Below are 22153 nucleotides of genomic sequence, written 5' to 3' on the forward strand. Positions count from 1 at the left end.
AACTAAATCATTTATGCCTTCACAAAACCTTGTGCTTAAGGTATATTAGTAAGGGACACGCAAGGGATGACATGTAGGCCATGGATATGACATCTCTCCTCCAGGATCTCTCTAGTAGACCATTTCCTAGATCCATCACCCATTTTTTAGATGAGACACCCTCTCCTTGAATATATCTCCCACCCCTTTTGACAACTCGCCCAAAGTGTGCGATCTTGAGAGGTGACGTTTCCATGGTTCAATACAATATGGAAGAAGTCGGGGGGAAGTTAATCACACTCTCCTAATTAATAAGGTATCAATTACCCCATTTTCCAACTGCTAGAAAATGGCAGTTGCTTCGTTGGAATAAGAGATCTAGACCCTGGATTTCCTTTAATATCTCAACCCTAAAGGGTGAAGGGACAATCTCATATTCACACAAATACTGAATACACCTAGCTTCTCATCTCCTTACGTGAGTCATCATTGTTACCTAATTAAAAATAAATTTGCATCATAGTCATTATTATTACATGATAAAATGGAGAGAAACCAAAAAAAAATTCAAAAATGATAAAATTGAGAGACTAAAAATCATTATCCATCAAACTTATTTAAAATTTTTTAAATTAATCTCACTTAATTTTTTATATTATTTTAAACTTTTGAATTACATAAACAACTTAATTATATTTTTTTTAAATATTCTTACAACTCATAAAAACTCTTAAAACTCTCTAAAATGAGTCTTATCAAACCCTACATAAATACATTAACATTCATATAAAAAATAAAAACAGTTAGAGTTGTTTTGCAGAACAACAATAGTTAAATAAAGCATTTACTTTAACTTTCAAATATCCATCAAAAAATATATTAACAAAAAAAAAGGAATTTTTGAGTAAGAGAATAAATAAGGAAAAAAGAGAAATTTATGATAAAAGATAAAGAGAAAGTGACGTGAAAGATGGGCAAAATTAAAGTGAAAGAAAGAAGAAAAAAATTATTAATGATAAAAAGAGACAGAAAATGACGTGAAAGAGAAGGAAAAAATAAAAGAGACATTGATATATTTATCTAAAAATATATAATTCAATTCTTTAAATAAAATACACTAGTGAGATACCCGTGCGTTCGCACGGGTACCGTGTGGTAAGCAAGTTTTTATTTTTAAAATATAATAAAAATTTAAATAAGAAAAACAAAATTATTTAACCAAAAGAGTTTATTATTTTTAAAATAAAAACAAAATTGTTTTACATCAATAACAAATATTTCAATTTTTCATATATCATTTTGAAAAACATTAAATCTTAAATTAAAAATAATTTCAAAATAAAAATAATATTACCATAAATAATTTAAAAACATTTTTTTTCGTGTTTGAAATCATACATTATTTTAAATATATTTAATTTTATTTTCTTTAATTGTACCAAAAAGTCATAACCCGTGGATTCCCACGAATTTTGATTGGACACACGTGTGTTCGTACGGGTATGAGTGTGTTACCCGTATTTGTTCTTAAAATATAGTAAGAATGTAAAAAACAAAACAAAATTATTTTACCAAAAGAGTTCGCACTAATACTGGTGTGGTACACGCTTTTGTTTTTAAAATATAATAAAAATATAAATAATAAAAACAAAGTAGTTTTTTCTTTTTTAAAGAAAGATATATTTTTAAAATAAAAACAAAATTATTTAATCAGATATGTTTTACATTATAGTTCAATTTTTCATATATCATCTTAATAAATATTGTATCGCGTTTGTACGTGTACTCGGTACTTGTGTGTTAAGCGTATTTGTATTGGTGATCATAAAATAATTATGAATTGTTTATATTAGCATATAATTCTAATGTCATTTAATTCATATATTACTTAATAATTATTTAAGCGTATTACTCATATTATATAGATAAATATATATGGATCAATGATGAACTTGACACGTTAAAACTTTAGTTTTTCATTTTTTTTATCGTTATAAAATTTTCTTCCATAAATATGAAAATATGATATAAAAATAATATTAATTGCAAACATAAAAATAGGAAAACTATGAAAAAAATTTACCATCCAATACTATCCATAATAATTATAATAATGATAAATGACATTAAATTAAAATTAATAATAGAATATTTTTCTAAAAAACACATCTACACATCTCATTGTGTTCTTCCTGTCTAAATATTTTTGCTCTCAAACTCAAATTTTAAAAATAGTTACACTGCTTCATTCATATATATATATATATATATATATATATATATATATATATATATATATATATATATATATATATATATATATATATATATATATATATATATATATATATATATATATATATATATCATATTATGAAATAGAAGAGAGAAGAATTAGTAAAAAAGCAAAAGAAATAAATATATAAAATATTATATTCACATATTAAAATAAATATATTTTTATTTCATTTATAATCGAAGATATTTATTATTTCACTAATTCATACTATCAAATTATAACATGTTCTCCAAATAAAAGTAAACATAGCAAATAAATCGCCATTTATTTAGTACTATAATCAATAAGATGACTATTATAATATTTTATGATAAAAAATTGAATGGAAGTAAAATATATCAAATTGATTGAATTAATAAACGCTCCACTAATTTTTTTTAGAATATTTTCAAATAGTCGATAATTTTTAATTTATAATTTTTATATAAATTGTTTCATTTTTTTTTCATTTCATATAATTTTCACATTAAAAGAAAGCATGTTTAGTTAAAAAAATATACAATTTATTACAAATATTTAAATCATTAATTTTTGAGAAAGCTCATTTGCCAACTGAGTCAACCCTTTGAGGTTAATTTACTCTTCCAATTTTGTTTGCATAAATTATGAAAAAAACAATTCTTCCCATTCCGCTTGCATTAATTATGAAAAAAAACAAATGTTTAATTCTACGCATGAGATTTACGTATTTATAGAAAATATTTATTTGGAATTTCAATTATATCAGTTAACGTATTTATAGAAAATATTTATTTGGAATTTCAATTATATCAGTTATTGTTTATAAAAGAGCACTAAAATTATACCATAATAATTATTTCTTGTGTGTTACCCTTATTTTACAAAGAGTTTTAAAAAGATTACATATACATCTAATTAGAATATTTTAAAGTTTCAAATCATAAAAGTATTTTAAAATTTACAGTGTGACTTGACACTTTATATGATTGTTATTGGTTGACAGTGTAAAAATAATTTACATTGTCAGAGCATCATCTCTTTTCTCTTTTACAAAAGAGCATTAAAACAACGCATTAAAACAGCATTAGTGTAATTTATTTTAACATTTAAAGTATAAATAATCAATTTAATAGTTTTAAAGATCAAGATGATTTTATAATTTGTGTTAAATTATAAATTAAATTATTAGTTTCACCCCATAACAAATTATAATTAATACAAAATGGAAAAAATCAACAACAAAGAGGAATGAAAATAATACAGGAGGGTTGTGCCCACCCCAGACCTCAAGCTTATCAGCCTCATGTTGGCATAACATTAAAAGAAGTTGCAGGTTTCTCAAAAATGAAAAACAAAAATGGAAAACACAAAAAAAAAAAGACAAAAACAAAAAAATCCATAAGATACTATTGCTGAAGATCAACAACAACTACATGAAAACCTCGGGAAAATAGAGATGATAATGGGAACCTTCTTGGTTCCATGGCAGAAAATAAAGCATTCCTTCTTGAAGTAAATATTCATTCTTCCTTCTCCTTCCTTCAACACATACATGAAACAAAGCATAAAAATTAAATCTTTAATTTTAAATTCAAGAACGCAAAACAGAAAAATAATATACAAAGAATTTTTTTGACCATGTGTGAAAAAAAATTTTGAGCAACTAAAACAAAACCTAAAGATTGATTAAACAGATAATGGAATTACAGATAAACACAAATTTAGAATTTCTCCTCAAATTTAGAGTATGAAATAAGAAGAAAACATTTTAGTAAGTTACAACAAAAAAGAATCAGAAACGAAAGAGAAGCTGTGAAGTAGGAATAGTGTTGATTTGGAGTAATTTATAGGATGAGACAATAAATTGTAGAACCATGGGTAATTGTTAAGAATATGAAAGGTTGGACTTGGAAAGCTACAACACATTGATTAGAGCAAATTTTCATTTATGGATTGGAGGTCCAATATTTTTAAAAGTGATTTTTAAATTAGAAGATCAGGTTGGACAATATACAAAAAGGATATTTTTAAACGTCATTTTTAAGTTTTTGATATGAATAACTTTTTTGAAATCATAAGAAAAAACCAAATGAAAGTTGCATTGGGGTCTGTTTGTTCAAAGAAAATGAAAGAAATATCTTGAAAACCAAATATGCATTGATTAGCCGTGCTAAAAATTTAGTTGTTTGTGTAAACATATTAATGAAATAATTAATTAAATATAAAAATAAATATAAAGATAAATATAGTAATATTTCTATTAATAGTATTTTTAAAATAGTAAGGACTCTAATATTGTGACAAATGGCAAACTTGCCAAAATACTCATTTTGCTTTATTATATTGTATGATTTTTGTATCCTTTAATAATAATTTATATTCTAAAATAGCTAGTAGATGCCAAAAATATAGTCGTAAAGTTGGAAAAAGATGCATTGGCAACATGCATCTCTTGTTGGAAATACAAGCTTACATATGAAGAACAATTAATGCAATCACATAAAGGGTACACAAACAAAAATGAAATTACGCGATAACTGGCAAAACAGACAAGCCTGTCGGACATATCCGACAGGCCTGTCGGATATGTCTGTTTTGCCCGCACTTTACATCTAAGACTGAAATACTTGCAATTCCAAATTTCCAATATAATAAGTTTGGATCCATAAAATCTACTACATATGGAACATTAATATACACTACAGATCTAACTAAAAGTACACCAAGCTAACATAACTTGTTAAGGGAAAGAAAGATACAACAATAGAACATACAACATAGACAAATTAGATTCAACACAAGGGCCATTCAGATTCACAACCCTTTTTTCTTCAGTCAACATAAGACTTGTTATGATAGCTAGTATATACTTTTCTACACTTATAATGAGCTTTTAAGTTTTAGCTACTAATCTAATCTCCCCCTCCAAAATACTAGTACAATTTACTCGTCCTCCTCGTCATAATCTTCATCGTCCTCTTCCATTCGCTGTGCGAGCTGCATCGTATCAATGGCCATCTTGTCCACCTCTGAAAGGGACCAGCCCGGAATTTCTTCATGATGCATGCTGTCTGCTGGAGCAGGTTCAGACAGTGAGGTTTTCCCGGCTTCAGGAATTGCGGCAACAGGATTAGCGGCATCGGAATTAGCAGGTGCAGGATTAGCGGCATCGGGATTAGCATGTGCAGGATTAGCGGCATCGGGATTTGCGGCTTCAGGAATAGTGACTGCGAGATTAACAACTGTGTTGACCTTTTTGTCATCACTTTCGTTCATATTGGCATTCAGATCAATATTACGGAGTGAGTCGGAGTTTTCTACAGGAGCAACGATATTCTCCTTTGGTAACTCCCTTGGCTCTGAGATATCATGTATAACCACATTTGTATCTGTAATCTGTTGGCTAACTTGGGGAATAGAAGGAAAGGGATCAAACTCAGTCTCTTGATGATGTCCCTCTCTTTGACTTGCCCGTCCCCGACCTCGACCACGTCCTCTTCCTCTACCTCGGCCTCTTCCCCTACCAGTAGGGCTAGGGTGGCCCAACTCAACCTGGAATAAAAGAAAAACAACACTTACCAAACAAGAGATTTAATTCTTATTTCTTAGATTAAGGGACATTTCGACGAATGAGGTAGACACGTGCACATGAAAGTATCGTCTTGTTTTTGAGTGAAAACATCGGTTGAGAAAATAATATGTAATCTGGTGCTTGCGTGATTGACACTGACAAAATAGCTGAGCAGTGTCTAAGAAATTTAAATGCAGGGATTTTAGATACAAGAAAAAGTACAATTACCATCTTGCCCCTCTTAGCTTCTTCATCGCTGTCATTACAATCATCACCTGCTGCTTTCCTGGAAACATGGTTTAAGCATGTTAGTAACTACATGTACATCAGAAAGGTTTTAAAAAAAAGACACGAGACTTCAAACCTTCTTTTTGGAATGGCCTGATCATCAGCGCCACCAGCATCAGTATGGCCGTGACCATGGCCGTAGTCAGGAACCTTGCTGACTACATCCTTCAGAAAGTCAAAGACATTATAGCTTTGTACACAATGCTTTCTGCAGTTTATATTTGCCATTGGTTAGATTTGATTTTAGAATCGTTGAAGATAAAATGAGTTCATGATGAAGGCACGAGAAAAACATAATAGATCTTGATTGTACTCCATTTTCAGATGTTCAATAATAGAAATCAAATTGTTTAAAAACGAAAACATTTAGAAAGAAAGACGGAATAAAGTATCATAGATCGTCAAAGAATCAGACAATTGAATGCAAGAGAAACCCTAGTCATTAATATATAGTACTTACAAATGCAAGGAATTCATGGTTTTTGCCCCTCTTTGAAGAGTTATTTCATAAGTGCGGTCACATAGATCTTGCAGAAATAGCTCTAGAGCTTTAGCTGCAATGCATTCAAGAGTAGTGTCAACAAAATAAAAAAAGCAGCAGCTGAAACTAAAAACACATTAAATCAAAGCAACTCACAGACTAAAACAGGCACAGCCAGTGCTATCTTTCCAACATCCTCATCTGCTTGCATAATCTTCTTTATCCGAGCCTGCAAATTTATAAATCCCTCACATAAGTTGGATCATTGCAAAGTAAATTGTAAACTACGAAGCATGAACTTCGACACGGACACGGGAACACAACACAGACACTCTGAAACTGATAATGTCAAAAACATAGGACATCAACACCACTTACTCGTATGAGAGGATATGAATTTCTTTTATCCATTTATTATTAAAAGAGTTAAAAATATTTTAATCAAAATTAATGTCTTGATAACATTGCGCTTCAATATGTGTTTAACCCTTTTAGATATGCGAGATTTGTCCAAAAAATATATAAAAGGGTGAAGCAAAGAAAAATACAAACTTTTGTTTAAAAACACTTGTCTGAATTGTCTCACCCCTGTGGTACGAGTGTCATACTGGTGTCAGACACCGATTCAAATAGTGTATTCGATGAGTGTCAAAACAAAGAAAAAAAACAATTTTTTTAGAACACTTTTTCGACTCTTCTGACACGTCATATGAGTATCATACAAGTATCGGTCACCGCAACACGCCTATTCCTACAGGTGTCTGTGCTTCATAGACACCCCTAATCCTACAGGTGTTCGTGCTTCATAGACACGCCTAATCCTACACGTGTCCGTGCTTCATAAATATAAGAAAGTAAAACAACAACACTTATCCAAAACCAGAAAGAAAACATAAACCCATCATAAATCTCAATTGATGCATGCATCATATAATTTTTCAAGTCACAATCCAAACAAATCCAAAATTAGTAGTAAGAGTATGAATCATAAACTATGTTGTGTCAGTGTTAGACACCAGCAAGATACTGACACATGCAGTGTCAGCTGTTCATGTTTGTGTATGTGATTCATAGATCATAAAAACCCAAATTAAGCTAAGCAGCTAAAAAAACCAACATCACATCACTCAAAACCCATGAAGCATCATACAAAACCAAAAAAAAAATTTACAATTTACAAAAATTAGGTTAAAATTAAATCATGCAAACCAAAAAAATTATCAAAACAAGGTAAATTATTAACAAATAAAGTAAACCCAGATAATCAAAACCATAAAAATCTGATTTTTAATTCCCAAAGCAGCATAAAACAAGTAAAAGATCAAGACTTTAGAAAAAGAAAGAAAAAATACTCACAGCAGGGAAACGGGTATCGAGCTTCTTCTTCATGGCAACAAAGAATCAAAGTTAACAGTAAAGCAAGATCAAGTGAAGTAGAGGAAAGAGAGCAAGAACTCGAAATCGAGAGCTTTGAATAGAAAGAGTGCTACGAATGTCAACGCGATGAAATCAACGGTACCCATTTCAGATCGAAAGGTACAAAGCACACTTCATCATGGTGTGTTAGATTCGTTTCAATGTGATGAGCGATGGTTACGGAAATTTGTGTGACGGTCCAATGGTTGCAGACCACGGAAGCATCTAAGGGTTGAAATGAAAGGAGGAATTAAGACTTGTATGTTTTTATGTATTGTCCAAAAAAAAAACTACTATTACTAGAATTTAGTCAAAACAAGTATATAATAAATTGTTTTATATTAATTAGATATATTTTAAGTAATATAAATTATAGTTTTATAATTTTTTGTGATAATATAATATTTTCTTTGAAAAAAGATACTCTTATTTATCTTATTTATAAGAAAGTATATCATTTAAATATATTGAATAAATAATATGCTTAAAACAGTATATACACTAAATATATTGTCTATTCAATAAATTTAAAAAATAATTTTTTATAATAAATAAAAATTATAATAATAATAATAAATATATTATTATTTTAAGAAAACTTAAGAATACCTGCTTTAAGTCAAACACACAATAAACTATCAACTATATCAACTATATAGCTATCATTATAACAAACTACTAAAAAAAATCGATTTTGCCCTTTCTTTTCCAAATTTTTACAAATCAATTTGGACAATATTGTCAATACATAATCCCGCAATTGATTAGCCTCTCCATTCAATCCTAGTAACACACGTGTACAACCAAAATACAACTTCAGTACTTGAATTATTTTTTCCCTCCACACCTCTTCAGATCTTTTTCATTACTTCAGCTCACTTCTCTTTCTCATTTTGTCATTATCTAATCCACACCTTTCAAGTAATTTCTCTCTTTCATTTCGATTTCGTTTCACTTCACCTTTCTTCTTCTAACTTTCTCGTTCCATTTTGTTTTTCTGTCATGACTAACCAAAATATATTTTTTCACTTTCAGGTTTCCTTCTTACAACAAAGTCTAAGACTTAAGGTAATTTTTTGCTCTCAATGTTACCTTCATTTTCAAAAATGCAGTCTTTGCATGAATCTAGGAAAGAAGACGTTTTTAGGAAAGAATATGTGTTTGTAAAATGAATCTATGTGGTTTTATAAATTGTATCAGCTTTCTTTCAGTTTCGTTTTTAACAATGTATTTGGTATCTTTGTGGTTTCATAAAAATGTATTCTTTAATGTTTCTCTATGGTTAGTTTGGTTAAAAATCAAAAGTTTTTGTTTAATCTGTTCTAACTGTTGGTATTATTTCGTTTTGTTTTTGTAAATATGTCTTGTTTTCATGCTTTTTACTTGTTGGTAGTGAATGCAATAAGGACAAACACAAAGTTTTGATTTTTAACCACTTTTTTTCTTTCTACATTCTAAACGCATGGAAATGAGTACACTACTTTGAATCTTTCAAATACTAAATGAATTGACCATTTTGGCTTTGTACCTGTACATGTCAATGTTTTCTATTATTTTGGTTTAACACATTCTAATCTAGCATCATGACACAACTTTAAAGTACCATTTTGCATTTTGCTTGCAGAGTAAAACAAACTACATTATGTGCAATGTCTTCTATTACTTTATGTATTTGTTTTCTATTATTTTCTCACTACATTCTAATGGAAATATATGATTCGAGGCTCTATTTTTCAAGTAGCATTTTGTTTTGTAATATATTCCAGCATCACTATGAGTTGTTGATTTCTTGCTAACTCTTGATCAACCTAACACTTTAGTTTTAAATTCATTCAGATGCTCATGCCTCTTATCTTTATCAGAGGGAGGTCAGATTCATAGAATATAACCTTTTTCGTGTTTAGAAACTAGCCGACATCAAAACGAATACATATTTCTTTTCCAATGTAGGATTGTTACTGCACCATCATTGGAAAAACCAAAACATTCAAACTGAGTAAATTTGGTTGGTATTATGAATGTTGTTCAAAATGCAATGCTTCCATTTGGCAATCTGAGAATGCCTTTTCAATGCAGTTGTGGTGCAAGTGATGTTGTCAGTGCTACAAAGTCAGTTTTGATTGTGCTATTTTTTTCTGTTTATATGATTAACTATCTACATGCATAATGTTGTTGTAGTTTTTCTCTTGGTTTAAAATTGAGATCGAGGTCAAGTACAACAATATTGCTCTGGACTTTGTCTTTTGGGACAAGGAATGTGTCCCGATATTGGAATCACAACTACGGTGTTGAGATCTATCATGAAGGAGGTATGTCAAAGTTTAGTTATCCATATGTTTATTTACATAGTTATGACATGTTTTGTAGTCATGCTTAGCCATCTTATACAGTCAACATTTTCATGCTTCATACTTGATCACTTAGGAAAATGAGGATCACCCATTTATCTACCTAACAAACCTTGACAAACTATTAAAAAATAACTTTTCCTTCCATGTGAAGTATCAAACATTGTACCGGCAAAACTGGAGTCTTGAATGTAGTTTAAAAAAATACACCAGTGAAGATATTCCTGATCTTGACGATATTCCTGCCACTGCCTTTGTAACACCTAAGCAATCTGCAACCAAAGCAAAGCATATCAAGATATAGTGATCAATGGTTTCTAATACTTTTTGAGTTACCAGTGCAACTACTTTTGTATTGTTAGGCAATCGATTAACCAAATTCATGTATAATGATACTACTATGTTTTTTGTATGCTTTTTCAAGACTTTTTGTACCTCTAATGATACAATCACATAGGTTTAATATTATCTATTAATGTTATCAGTTTGTTAAAATTACTGTCACTGCAAGATGTTTAGTGGTGACTTTTTAATGATACCTGTCATGATACAATTTATACAACTTATTAATTAGTCAAGTTCAATCATAGTTTTATGTTATTTCTTTGCGTCCTAAAGTTTCTAATTGATTAATTTACAAAAGCTTAACACCCAAAGTATTACAACTTGCTCCTTCAATTTATCAAGTTACAAGAGAAAAGTTTCTGAAGCTTTCTTTGAATACATGTATGTTACCTATTTCACAGGCTATATCTTTTATTTCTATAACTTCGTATTTCTAATTATTTAAAAGTCTATACCTTTTAGGCTATATCCTAACCATGATTTCTATATGAATACATAGTGGAAATTCATAGAAGGGTGACTTTGTAATATTACTAAGCATATTATAGAATTGGTAAATATCAATTTGAACTAATATCAACATACATCATTACACTGGCTACATATCCTAACCATAATTACACTTTGTAAACAAAAATACAAAGTCGAATTTTTGGTACATCACATTGCCATTAAGAAACTTTTTAAATGGAAATTTGTGGACTGTGGATATGTAATATGCAGTTCTCTCCCTATATTCAAAATAATTGACATAAGCTTTTCAACTTGTCACATCGACTTATCTTTTGAAATATCTTTTCAATTTTCTATCACTCTTACTAACTCAAAATACTTTGTAATATTGCCAACACAACTTTGATTATTGTGTTAACAATATAAAAGTTAGATGACCTTTCAAATCCTGTCAACACAAGTACACATAGGTTGGCCATAAATGCATTTTGTAGAGCACTTAACCTATTAACACACTACCACACATGATACCACTCTCAAAACAATATCAAAAAGCTCACGGTTTGAAAAGCAGAAAAAATAGAGTTGGTCCACGAAACCAAACGAAAACAAATTGCAACTAATTGTGGTCCATCCTTGTAATTTCATTCTTATTCATGATAAAAATATTTGGATGCAGTAAAAACTCTTTTTTTTTTACTAACTATAGAATCTCCAAGTTCACAACTTACAAATTTTACAATGGTAGAAATGAAACATAGTTCTGATCCATCATCAACATGTATATTTAATTCATATGAGATTCTCAACTTAATTAGCATATGTCCTCCAATGTGTCACTGTCCAACAATGTTTTGAACTTTATATATTTTGTTCATATGCCTTCCATTAATTTAGTTCATAAATTTAGCCCACCTGTTCATAATTTAGTTACTAATACAATTTTTATCTATTTTAAAGGTACTTTATATTGAAATTCACTATAATATATTACATTTAAATAAAGGACTAAAACTAAAAATATTCTATCATAACAATAACATTTACCTGTGCAGACACACGGGTATCTTACTAGTTTGAGTCAGTAGGAGGTTGCAACAGAAAATAAAACAAAAATCAAACATGAGCGCTGCAGGGACCAAACACATATTAAATTATAATCCAATAAATTTAAAAAATATATATTAATCTTATAAAAATGATTAATTCCAAAATAATTAAAGAATAATAATAGTTTAGAATGGTTACGCGCCAATCTCTTTATTTTATTCTATTTTTTTTACAAATTATATAGGACATTTAATTTTTTTTCTCAATAAAGGTTTTCATATATTAAAAAAGAAAACAAGAGCGCAAAAAAGAGTGGGAGACCAAATCAAGACTTATTCAAGAGAAAAAACGCATAAAAATACATCCTTAGTCTACTATTTACAAAATCATTTCTAATATCCAAGAGAATTGAGTGAACAAATTTGAGGACATTAAATGTGACACCTAGATTAGTAAAAAAAACGTACAACTATTATCCTACCTAAAAATATGAGATAACAAAAAGGAGATGGAATTGATGTAGAATCAACATGATTCCCACTCATGCCTTAGTTACCTAGATACTAGAGAGGGATAATCAGAGGCATTGAATACCATCAAAGAGTTAGTCTTAATTCATAGGTTTTGTTAATGATTATTATAAATAGTCTTAATGTTCATGAGTACAGCAGAAAACTCAACCAAAAAAGAGTCCATGATGAAGTCACCTAGATTGTTCCTAAAAAAGACAACAGAAGCTGCAATCTCAAAATCTCCATTGAAATTGCATGTCTAAGGGGGGACTGAACTCAATTGTTTGTATTTGAGTATGATCATTATGCTTTCAATTAGTTGCCTGAGTTAATAGAATAAGAACCAATTTTGAAGTTGAAAACATAATTTCTTCATCTTCAACCTCTAGTTTGATTTCATATCTTAATTAATAATTATGGAGATTTGTAATTTTTTAGGGAGACGTGTCTTGAAACTAACAGTTCTTAAAGGTTTGGGAAATATTTTAAGAAAGCTTGCAAGATTATGGTTGTTCTGACTGGTAGTGACAAATTCTAATGAAAAGAAGGAGGTTATTCTCTCCATGTTGACCTTGGTAGTACTGTGTGAATGCCTATAGATAGGGTGGGAATTCTTATCAATCTTCGGACAGTTCATCGCTCAAGAAATCGGTGGGATCAGAGGTGATTTCCACACAAGGAGATGTTAAACGACGACAACTTATCTAGAGGGGGTGAATAGATCCCCAAGTTAAATATTCACTTTTAAAAACTGTTTTAGAAACGTTCAAAAACTATGGCAAGCAGAAGTGAGATCCTAGATCAAACAAAGTCTTCAAATCCGAACCGATTATTGGAAACTCAGATATGTGTAAGAAACTAAATGAAATGCGAAAACAATGATAAATACACAATACAATATTTTCTCAATCAATCGTTTTACTATGATCACAATGATAACCTATTTTCAATGAAATCAATTACACAAAACACAAATATCTAAATTATCAAATACTTGGTGTGCACTTTGATATTTCAGATTTTCCTTTTGACTTTATTGATATGAAAACTAATTTACAATACTAAGAATTGTAATCTAATCAACAAAGCAATTTTAAGATTGACACAAAGGATTTTTCTATATGTATCAATGCACAATCAATGAGTTTACCAATTTTCGATTAAAAGTAAAATAGAGAAATATAGAGATAGATAGAGCGAGAACACAATGATTTGTTTAGGCAGTTCATGAATCTTCCTTGTTATGGATACATCTGCTCTCAATTCCAAAGGAATTGAGATAATCAATCTTACAATGCAAATTTTGTTTTACAAGAGAAATGTTGCAATCCAACCCTACAAACTCTATATTTGATGTTGATCCTAGCATTTGTCTTCCCTTGATTTGATTTTGATCAAGTCACCCAACAATACCAATATGATTCATTATATCGCGCTACTCCTTTGCAAGAAACCATCATTTTTCAAAGTTTTCACTCGGTCGAATCCAAATTGTGAATTATTGTCACCCAAGATTTCCAAGTGATTCACTGACTCACACTACTCCTTAACAAGAACCTTCCCTTCTTCAAAGATTTCATTTGATCGAATACGAATTGCAAAAATCTTGTCAAAATCCCCCAAATAAACACCACGATCTTGGAGGATAAACCCTCACAGTTTTTCCAACAAAACCCCCAAAAATTCTCAACCCAATTTATTTAGTACACAAACCTAAATTGGACATTTTCAAACCAAATCTAGATGACACTCAAACAAAAAATGATTATGTGTAGTTTTCTTGTGTGAATGCATAAACTATGGGGTTGAAGATGAAGAGCAATCTTTGTATGTGTTTATAGTTTCATTAATTTGAAAAGATGCATGTATGAGGAATTTATATGTGTGCAGGTTGGAGGCAAAAGGAAACAAGAGGTTTAGAAAAAGTTATGCAAAATTTCAAGTTTATAACAGCATGTGTCGACACATACGAGTTATGTGAGGACTCATATCAGTGTATGTGTCGACACATATCAGGTCATGTGTCGACTCATGAGAAATAGAAGCTACAAGCTTTAAAAATGGGTTGCATGTGACAACATGTAAGTTATATGTGTCGACTTATAGAAGAAAAAATTCTTCTATGTGTTGACCTGAAGACACCCATGTGTCATCCCATCTAAACGTAGGCTATAGCCTTTAATAATGCAGTACATGTTTCGACTCATAGCTCGTATGTGTCGACACATAGACTGGTTTTTCAACAAAAAAATCATAATTTTGATGCATGAAAACCTATTTTTGATGTTTAAAACCTTTTCTAAATGCACTCTAAGTTCCATGATACAAAAGTGCACATAATGACTCAGAAATACCGTCCAATATATAAAAATTCTAAAGTTATCCTAGGTTTGACATCATGCAAAACATCTAACGGAAAAGTGCACTCATATACTCCCCCTTTTTGATGATGGCAAAACTTGCGACGATGCATTTCATGTCTTCGTGAAGGCCCCCTATAAATGTGCATCCAACTTCGTCTTGCATATTGTTAGTTCCATGGTTTTGTAATTGCCATAATTTTGCTAAAACATAGTTCTTAATTGATGTTGAGCAAGATGTTAAAACATCTTGTCCTACTGTCATAACAAGTTCAGCTATTATGTGTTTTGACAGATGTTCTGTCAGATGTTGTGACATCTTACACCAGAACATCTTGACAGTTCAGACTAGTTTTTATCCTTGAAAGATTTTATTGAAAAATATGAGAATCTGGAATATTCAGATACTCATTACAGACGCATGTGTCATACCCCAAATTTGGCCATCCTATTTCAATCAAACTAATTTCCAAGTTTTATTCTTAATTTTCTCACTAATATTTAGTTTCAAATATTAGTCTATTGTTTACTTATAGCTTAACATTAAATTAACTATTTAGGTCAAGTAGGCGTTTGCCATTTTTATTTTAATTATTGATCAGGTTGATGTATGTCAAATGCAATGATCAAATTTGCTAAAAATTCAACTAAGTACCCTAGGTGTAACAAACTCAATTCAGTTTCTATTTATATTTTATGATCTTATTTCTTATATCTAATGGGTTCATCATCTAATTTTTTTCTTCAAAATAAAAGCCCATTTAGTCTTATAAAGAATCCATTTAAAAGAGAGGTGGAGTTTATATAAATTGATACTTCTTATTGGGCCATAAGAACCTCATTTAGAATTTGTTGAGTCCAATTATATAGGAGGTGTGTTGAGTTGGGCTTGACTAGATCTGATACTTTTGGCTTATATCAATGATCTTTTAGAAAGTTGACCGAAGTCAACTGTGGATTAAGTTTAATTCTCTAATTATTTTGTTAATACTAATAGTAAATAATCATTATCATTATTAGTTGATAAATTTAGACTATCATTGCTAACTTTTAATTATTACTTTTATTTGTTAATTTTATTCTATCAAAACGTTATTATATTAATTATGTTATTATTATTGTGTGAGTTTGACTAAGTCAACAAGGGCATTTTGAAACCCTAATCAGCAGCGGCGGCCCATGTTCATTGTCTTCTTCGCTAAGTTATCCAAGCCCAGGTTACAGAGTTTTTTTGAATCAAGATCCAGAATCGCTTTAAATCAAATAAAATATTACCAAAAAATCATATCAAATATGAGATTGAATCAAAGATTAAAAAGCATTGTATTGATTAATGTACAAATACAAAAGTAAGTCTAAATACAGAGTCAAATTAGAAAACCTAAATTAAATCTTGAATCAAATCCCAAATCAACTAATTGAAACTTCAATCAAAAAAATTACAGATTCGTAACCGCAAATCAATACAAAATTTCCTAATCTATTTCCAAACCTAATACTATAAATCAGAAGGAGAAATCTAAAAAGGGGATCCTAGAACCCTTTGAGAATCCTTTGAGCTAATCGCAAACTCTTCCCCTTCAGTAAATCTTATCATTAAAAGAGGATTGGGGTTTATAATTAGAACCCTAATTGTACCTGCAAACCAGAGAAAGAAGAAGAGGATCGGAAGAAATATTAGAAAGAATCAGAGAAGAATTCGCGTAAAGAACCATCGCGAAATTCAAGTAAGCCCAAATCCACTTAGATATTAGGGTTTTAAATTGTAATGGTTGATGTTATTGTTTGATTTGTGCTTAGGATGGGGTTCGAGGGTAGTTGATTTCCTTGTTTCTGGAAAACGGTTGAAGTTAGGGTTCGTGTGTTCATAGGGTTAGGGTTCATCTTCATCATTTCTGGAAAACGATTGAAGATTGTTGGGTGGGGGTTTATATTTAGGGTTAGGGTTCATGTTGATCTGGGTTTAAGGGTTGAAGGTTGTAAGAATATGGCTACGAATATGGGTTTTTGGGTTTGGATATGGATGAATGTTTGAATAGGCTGACCCTGCTTTTAATATTCAAGGTTGTAGACTCCACTTTGATAGGTTTTTTTTAACTTCCAAAGCCATTGTAAGAAGAAACTATAGTCGTAATTAACAAGGTTAAAATTAGGGGGGAAATCTAGAATATAGTTATGAGATATTGGATTGAACTCTAGTATGGTCAAAGGGTAGCTTCTTGGTTTGACAATTCGACAAGATCTTAGCATGCCGTCAAAGTCTGCTCACATGTTGTAGTCGAAGGCCTGTTATACTATAGTCGAAGTATGCTAAAGTATGTAGTAGTAAAATGCTAAGATTGTTAGCATGTCGAATTGGTCCTGTTTGTTAAGCCTAATTGTTTAAGTTAGCTTGTTCTCTAAGTTAGCTAGTGTAATGGGTCTCTGTTTAAAATTCTATTAGTTTAGTGTGTTAGTTTTATTATAAGTAGCATACGTCTCTCATCATTGCACACTGTGAATCCTAATTAGGGTGAGAAAAGTTATTTGTTATTCTGTAACACTTGTAATCTTGTTTCAAAAAGAAAGTAAAGAATACTATTTTATAACCAAATTCATTGTGTTCTTCTTGTTTCCCTTTTTCCTACCCTTGTGGTTTTCTTGCCAAGAAAAGAAACCTATTATACTTTGTTCTTGGCATCGATTTCATAACAAAATGGTGCGGTGAGCATGGAGAAGATGTCGTCATCAAAGTATGAGATTGAAAAGTTCACCGGAGAGAACAATTTCGGTATGTGGTGCTAAAAGATGAAGTTCCTACTGGTTTAAGAGGGTTGTTTAGAAGCGTTGAAGGGGGTCGCATCCATGGACGTTGTGTTAAGGAAGAAAGAGAAAATGACAGTGATAGATAAATTCCATAGCGTAATCTTATTGAGCCTTGATGATAAGGTTCTTTGACAAGTCTCGAAGGAGACGACGCCGTCAGGTTTATGGGTAAAACTCAAAAGTTTGTACATGACCAAATCGTTGGTAAATCGACCCTACATGAAGCAAGCTTTGTATTCATTCAAGATGAGTGAAGACAAAGTATAGGCTGAGAAGTTGGATATGTTCAACAAGCTGATTCTTGGGTTTGAAAATATCGATGTCAAGATCGATGATGAATATCAAGCGCTGTTGTTATTGTGTGCTTTTCCCAATTCACATGCTCACTTCAAAGAAACTCTCTTGTATGGAAGAGAGTCCCGGACCTTTGAAGAAGTTCAATCAGCCTTGTATTTGTTTACGGTGATTTCCGGTAAATAACCGCTAGTCTTCCAAACTATAATAAATATGATTTGGTTACTAGCAGGATCGACTAGATTGATCCTAGGACATAGTCAAAAAGGTTGTTATTCATGATACTCCGAATTATGTCTATGGTTGGCTTGTCTCAAAATAAGAAATACTTAATCAAAGAAATAAAGATTAGCAATCACCTTGTTATACACGTAAATATAACATCAGCGAAGGGTAAGATAAAGATAAAATATAAGACAAAACTGTAAAGTGCAAGAATCTTAAAGTGTAGAAACTTAAATGCTTCGAAACTAAATAGAATGAAAATAAAGAGTGCGGGAATGTAAATGACAGAAAGTAAACGAAATGAAGTAATATCAAAAGATACTTGAATAAAGAAAGATACAAATGTATTTAAAATGGTGTTGGTGTCATACGTACATTTCTCAGCGAAACTCGTTCTCTTAACACTTGATACTTGAGCAATATGTGAGTGATTTGTACAAAATGAACACACAGAATCCTAATACTAAGACCCTTATTTATACTAATTTCGACCCTAACGGTCCTACACTAATCTGATGCCACGTTACTCACGAGAATCCTTAGGATGCCATCTGTCTTTGTGCAGTTATATAAACTACTTCAAAATTCAAATCCTCCCGCCTGAATCTTCTTTCGACGCGTGGCAACGTAATCAGAATCGAGAATGCCACGAAAATACGCTAAGCTTCAGTACTTTACATATTTCGTAAAAACGTTTAAGTCCCAAAAGATGATTCTTTTCGAATTTAGCTTCAGTGCTAACTGTCTCCGTTCCAACTTAAACCATCATTCTCGAACATGGCCCTCAGTAGCCATTTTTGATCTCAAAGATGGTCATCAGTAACCATCTTCCTTCGAATTTCAAACCTTCGAAGGATAATCTTCCCAAACGAAATCTTCAGCTAAAAAATTGCCCCCAATAAATGCTTGTTTCGAAAACAAGAGAAATAGGCGTTTCTTGTTATAACGAGATTTCGTTTTACTTACTTCTTAGAGTTCCAAGACTATTGACTGACGTCATAATCATTTATGACTCTGTTTCCAAAACGTCTTGTCATTTTCAAAGATGTCTTCTCATAACTTACATTCCCACGTTCTGGTCTTACTTCATGATCATTACTCCTATATACTAGGAGTAAAGCTAATAATTATTTGACCGCCGTTGGATTAAATCAACGCCCGCCGCGTGTCTCTTGGCTTTTACCCGAAAGATTTGAAAGGGTTTCCATTAAACCTTTAAATACTTGAACTTCTATCCTTGCATAACTTCCACTTCTATTTCCTCATTCTCTCTACAGAAAAGAACATCTTCGGTTACATTCAAACCCATTTCCCAAATCAAACTTATCCATGGCGTCTTCTTCAAATGTTCTTCAACCCGTTCTAAAACTTCAAAATTCTATTTGGACAGGGAATCAAGAACATATACCAAGCCCGAATACTGCAGAGGCGCGCGCCATCTATGCTTCTCAGGTAATCATTCTCTTTGAACTTTCTGGAAAAACTCATGCCTTCATGGGTCCTTTACCAGGAGAAAATAACTCCTCTTTGAATAAGTTCTTTCCTGCTTATTATAAAACTAGGCCTTTAGTTAGCAAGAATAAGATAGACGATGAAGGTCACCCAGTCTCAGCTAACCCTGATAGCCCAAAAGAGACCTCAACTGAAACTCCTTTGGCCTTAGAGAAAATTAGGTTAAACTATGTAACCAATTTTGTGAAAGTCTTTAGGTCAATCCCATTAGCAAAGGATCCTGACTTGTATTATGCTTGTCTAACGAAGGTAGAAAAGAAAAAAGCGCCTTTCTGGAAACAACTAGGGATTTATGATTTAATCCAATTATCCAAAACAGGTTTAGAATATAACCAAACCATGTTAGTAGCGTCAGTTTACTTCTGGGATGCTTCTCACAATACTTTTCACCTTCCATGCGGGATGGTTACCCCTACCCTCTTCGATGTAGCTGCCATTACAGGGCTTCGACCAACTGGGGAAACCTTCGACCCTAATTTCATGGATACTGACACCATCAATTTTAATGAAGCAACAGTCACCTATACCGCCTTCATTCAACAATACCACAACGAAACGGACCCAAATGTTTCTGACGAAGAACACATAGCATTTCTAGCACTTTGGCTCTCGAGATGTGTCTTTTGCTCTAGATCCATACAAGTAGCAAAAAGATATCTTTGCATGGCTAACCAGCTAAATGTTGGGATAAAGTTAAACCTAGGCCAGTTAATTCTAGGATTTCTTTATGAGAATCTTGGTGAAGCAACAAACCTTGTTAAGAACTACAAAACAGGATCTCTTCTTTTCGCTGGCCCTTTCTGGTTGTTGCAACTATGGCTTAATGCCACTTTCGAGGCTCACCTCCCATATAAAAATGTTGTGGATGAAGAAAATGCAGACATAAAGGATCGAACAGTGGAAGGAACCAGATTGGCTTATCTAACCCCAAAGGAAGAAAGTGGCAAACTTCGTGAAACCTTCCTGGCATTCATAATGATGTTCGCTGAACGTTATCAATTCACTCCTTCGATGGCTCCATTCGTGCAACGTAATGTAGGTCCCGAATGGTTTACTCGAGAGTTTCCAGCAACTTCTCCTGATCAACAAGCTGAATCTATGGCCATCTGGGAAGCTTTCCTCACCCCAAAGTTGTTATATCATCGACTTCGATCTTCAAAAAGTCATTGTTATCTCCTTTGCTATCAATCCAATCTGGTTTCAAGACAATTTGGGCTGGTTCAACTCAAACCAAAGTGTTTGTATGACAAAAGGAATCACATGTGTCTACACACTTCGCATCTGGCAGAAGATGACTATGAATCAAAAATCTCCCGATATGTTGGCATCACCACTTTGTCTCCCGTTTCTTTTGAGCCTGCTTTTTATTCTACCATAGATTTTCATCAATGGTGGACAGAATATTATTCTGCGCAAATCTTCGATGCTGAAAGCCTTACTCGGGAACTAACTGAAGCTTTTGCTGATGTGCAGGAGAATATCCAGAAAGGTGCTTCGACTCATATTAAAGAAATTCAAGCATTTCAAAATTTCTTTGAAACTATCTACAGGCCTGATGACCTTAGTCGGACCGTTCGTGAGGCTGCGGTTACTTTACGTGAAAAGTTTTCTGCTAAATTGGATAAGTTGAAATTGCCTACGTCTGTTCGACCTGAACTACATAATAAAGTGGCTTTTGAACTTCATCCTCCAAAATTTCCTCCACTTCCTAGTGCTGATTTTGGGGTGGCCTTAAGCCCTCCTTTTCCAGACTGGTTTGTGTGTCGGAATCTCATAAAAATTCTTCAGGAAGAATCTAAAAAACGCGCTGAACGAGTGGTCCCGACTAAACATACCTTGGATACTGTGGACCGTCCTTTCGGGCCATACCCCTCCGTGGGTGGGATACGTGAACTGACTCTTTTTTGTCGATCGGACGCTTTCGCGTCACTTTTGAAAAAGTTTACAGAGTCGCCACCGACCTTTTATTTTATCCAATGAAGGAAAGGTTTATAAAAGAAACAGAAAAAAGACCTTTGAGAGATTCTGGGTAAGGGGGTAGGTTATACAAAGGGAAGGTGTTAGCACCCTTTGTATCCATGGTTATCCATGGGCTCTTTAGTTTGCTTAGCTCATTTGCTTTACTTTTCAATTAATTCGGAATGCTTTACCTGTGTTTTTGAAATACCTTTGCAAATAGAATTTGTAATGATCCTTGTGCGGATATATACAAATGCTTGTTTATCTTTCGAAAGATGTTTTGAAAAGATCGTTA

General features: G+C 31.9%; 1 protein-coding gene across 1 annotated transcript; it reads right to left on the minus strand.

Annotated features, from left to right (window-relative positions):
* Positions 1 to 4947: 4947 nt before the first annotated feature.
* LOC131635074 (uncharacterized) lies at positions 4948 to 8214 on the minus strand. Its single transcript, XM_058905672.1, has 6 exons — positions 7936 to 8214; positions 6736 to 6808; positions 6559 to 6652; positions 6175 to 6306; positions 6039 to 6096; positions 4948 to 5791 (listed from the first exon to the last, which is right to left on the minus strand). The coding sequence occupies exons 1-6, from the start codon at positions 7966 to 7968 to the stop codon at positions 5183 to 5185; spliced, it is 999 nt and encodes a 332-aa protein (XP_058761655.1). The 5' UTR covers positions 7969 to 8214; the 3' UTR covers positions 4948 to 5182.
* Positions 8215 to 22153: the final 13939 nt, after the last annotated feature.

The sequence above is a fragment of the Vicia villosa genome, unplaced genomic scaffold (assembly GCF_029867415.1).
Source record: "Vicia villosa cultivar HV-30 ecotype Madison, WI unplaced genomic scaffold, Vvil1.0 ctg.001420F_1_1, whole genome shotgun sequence".
NCBI classification, from domain to species: Eukaryota; Viridiplantae; Streptophyta; class Magnoliopsida; order Fabales; family Fabaceae; genus Vicia; species Vicia villosa.

Excerpts from the sequence above, each read along its gene's own strand:
- LOC131635074 (XM_058905672.1), bottom strand. The coding sequence starts at position 7,968 with ATGAAGAAGAAGCTCGATACCCGTTTCCCTGCT. Across the intron at positions 6,653-6,735 it reads GGCTGTGCCTGTTTTAGTCT|CTAAAGCTCTAGAGCTATTT; the intron begins GTGAGTTGCTTT and ends AATGCATTGCAG. Across the intron at positions 6,097-6,174 it reads CAGGCCATTCCAAAAAGAAG|GAAAGCAGCAGGTGATGATT; the intron begins GTTTGAAGTCTC and ends CCATGTTTCCAG.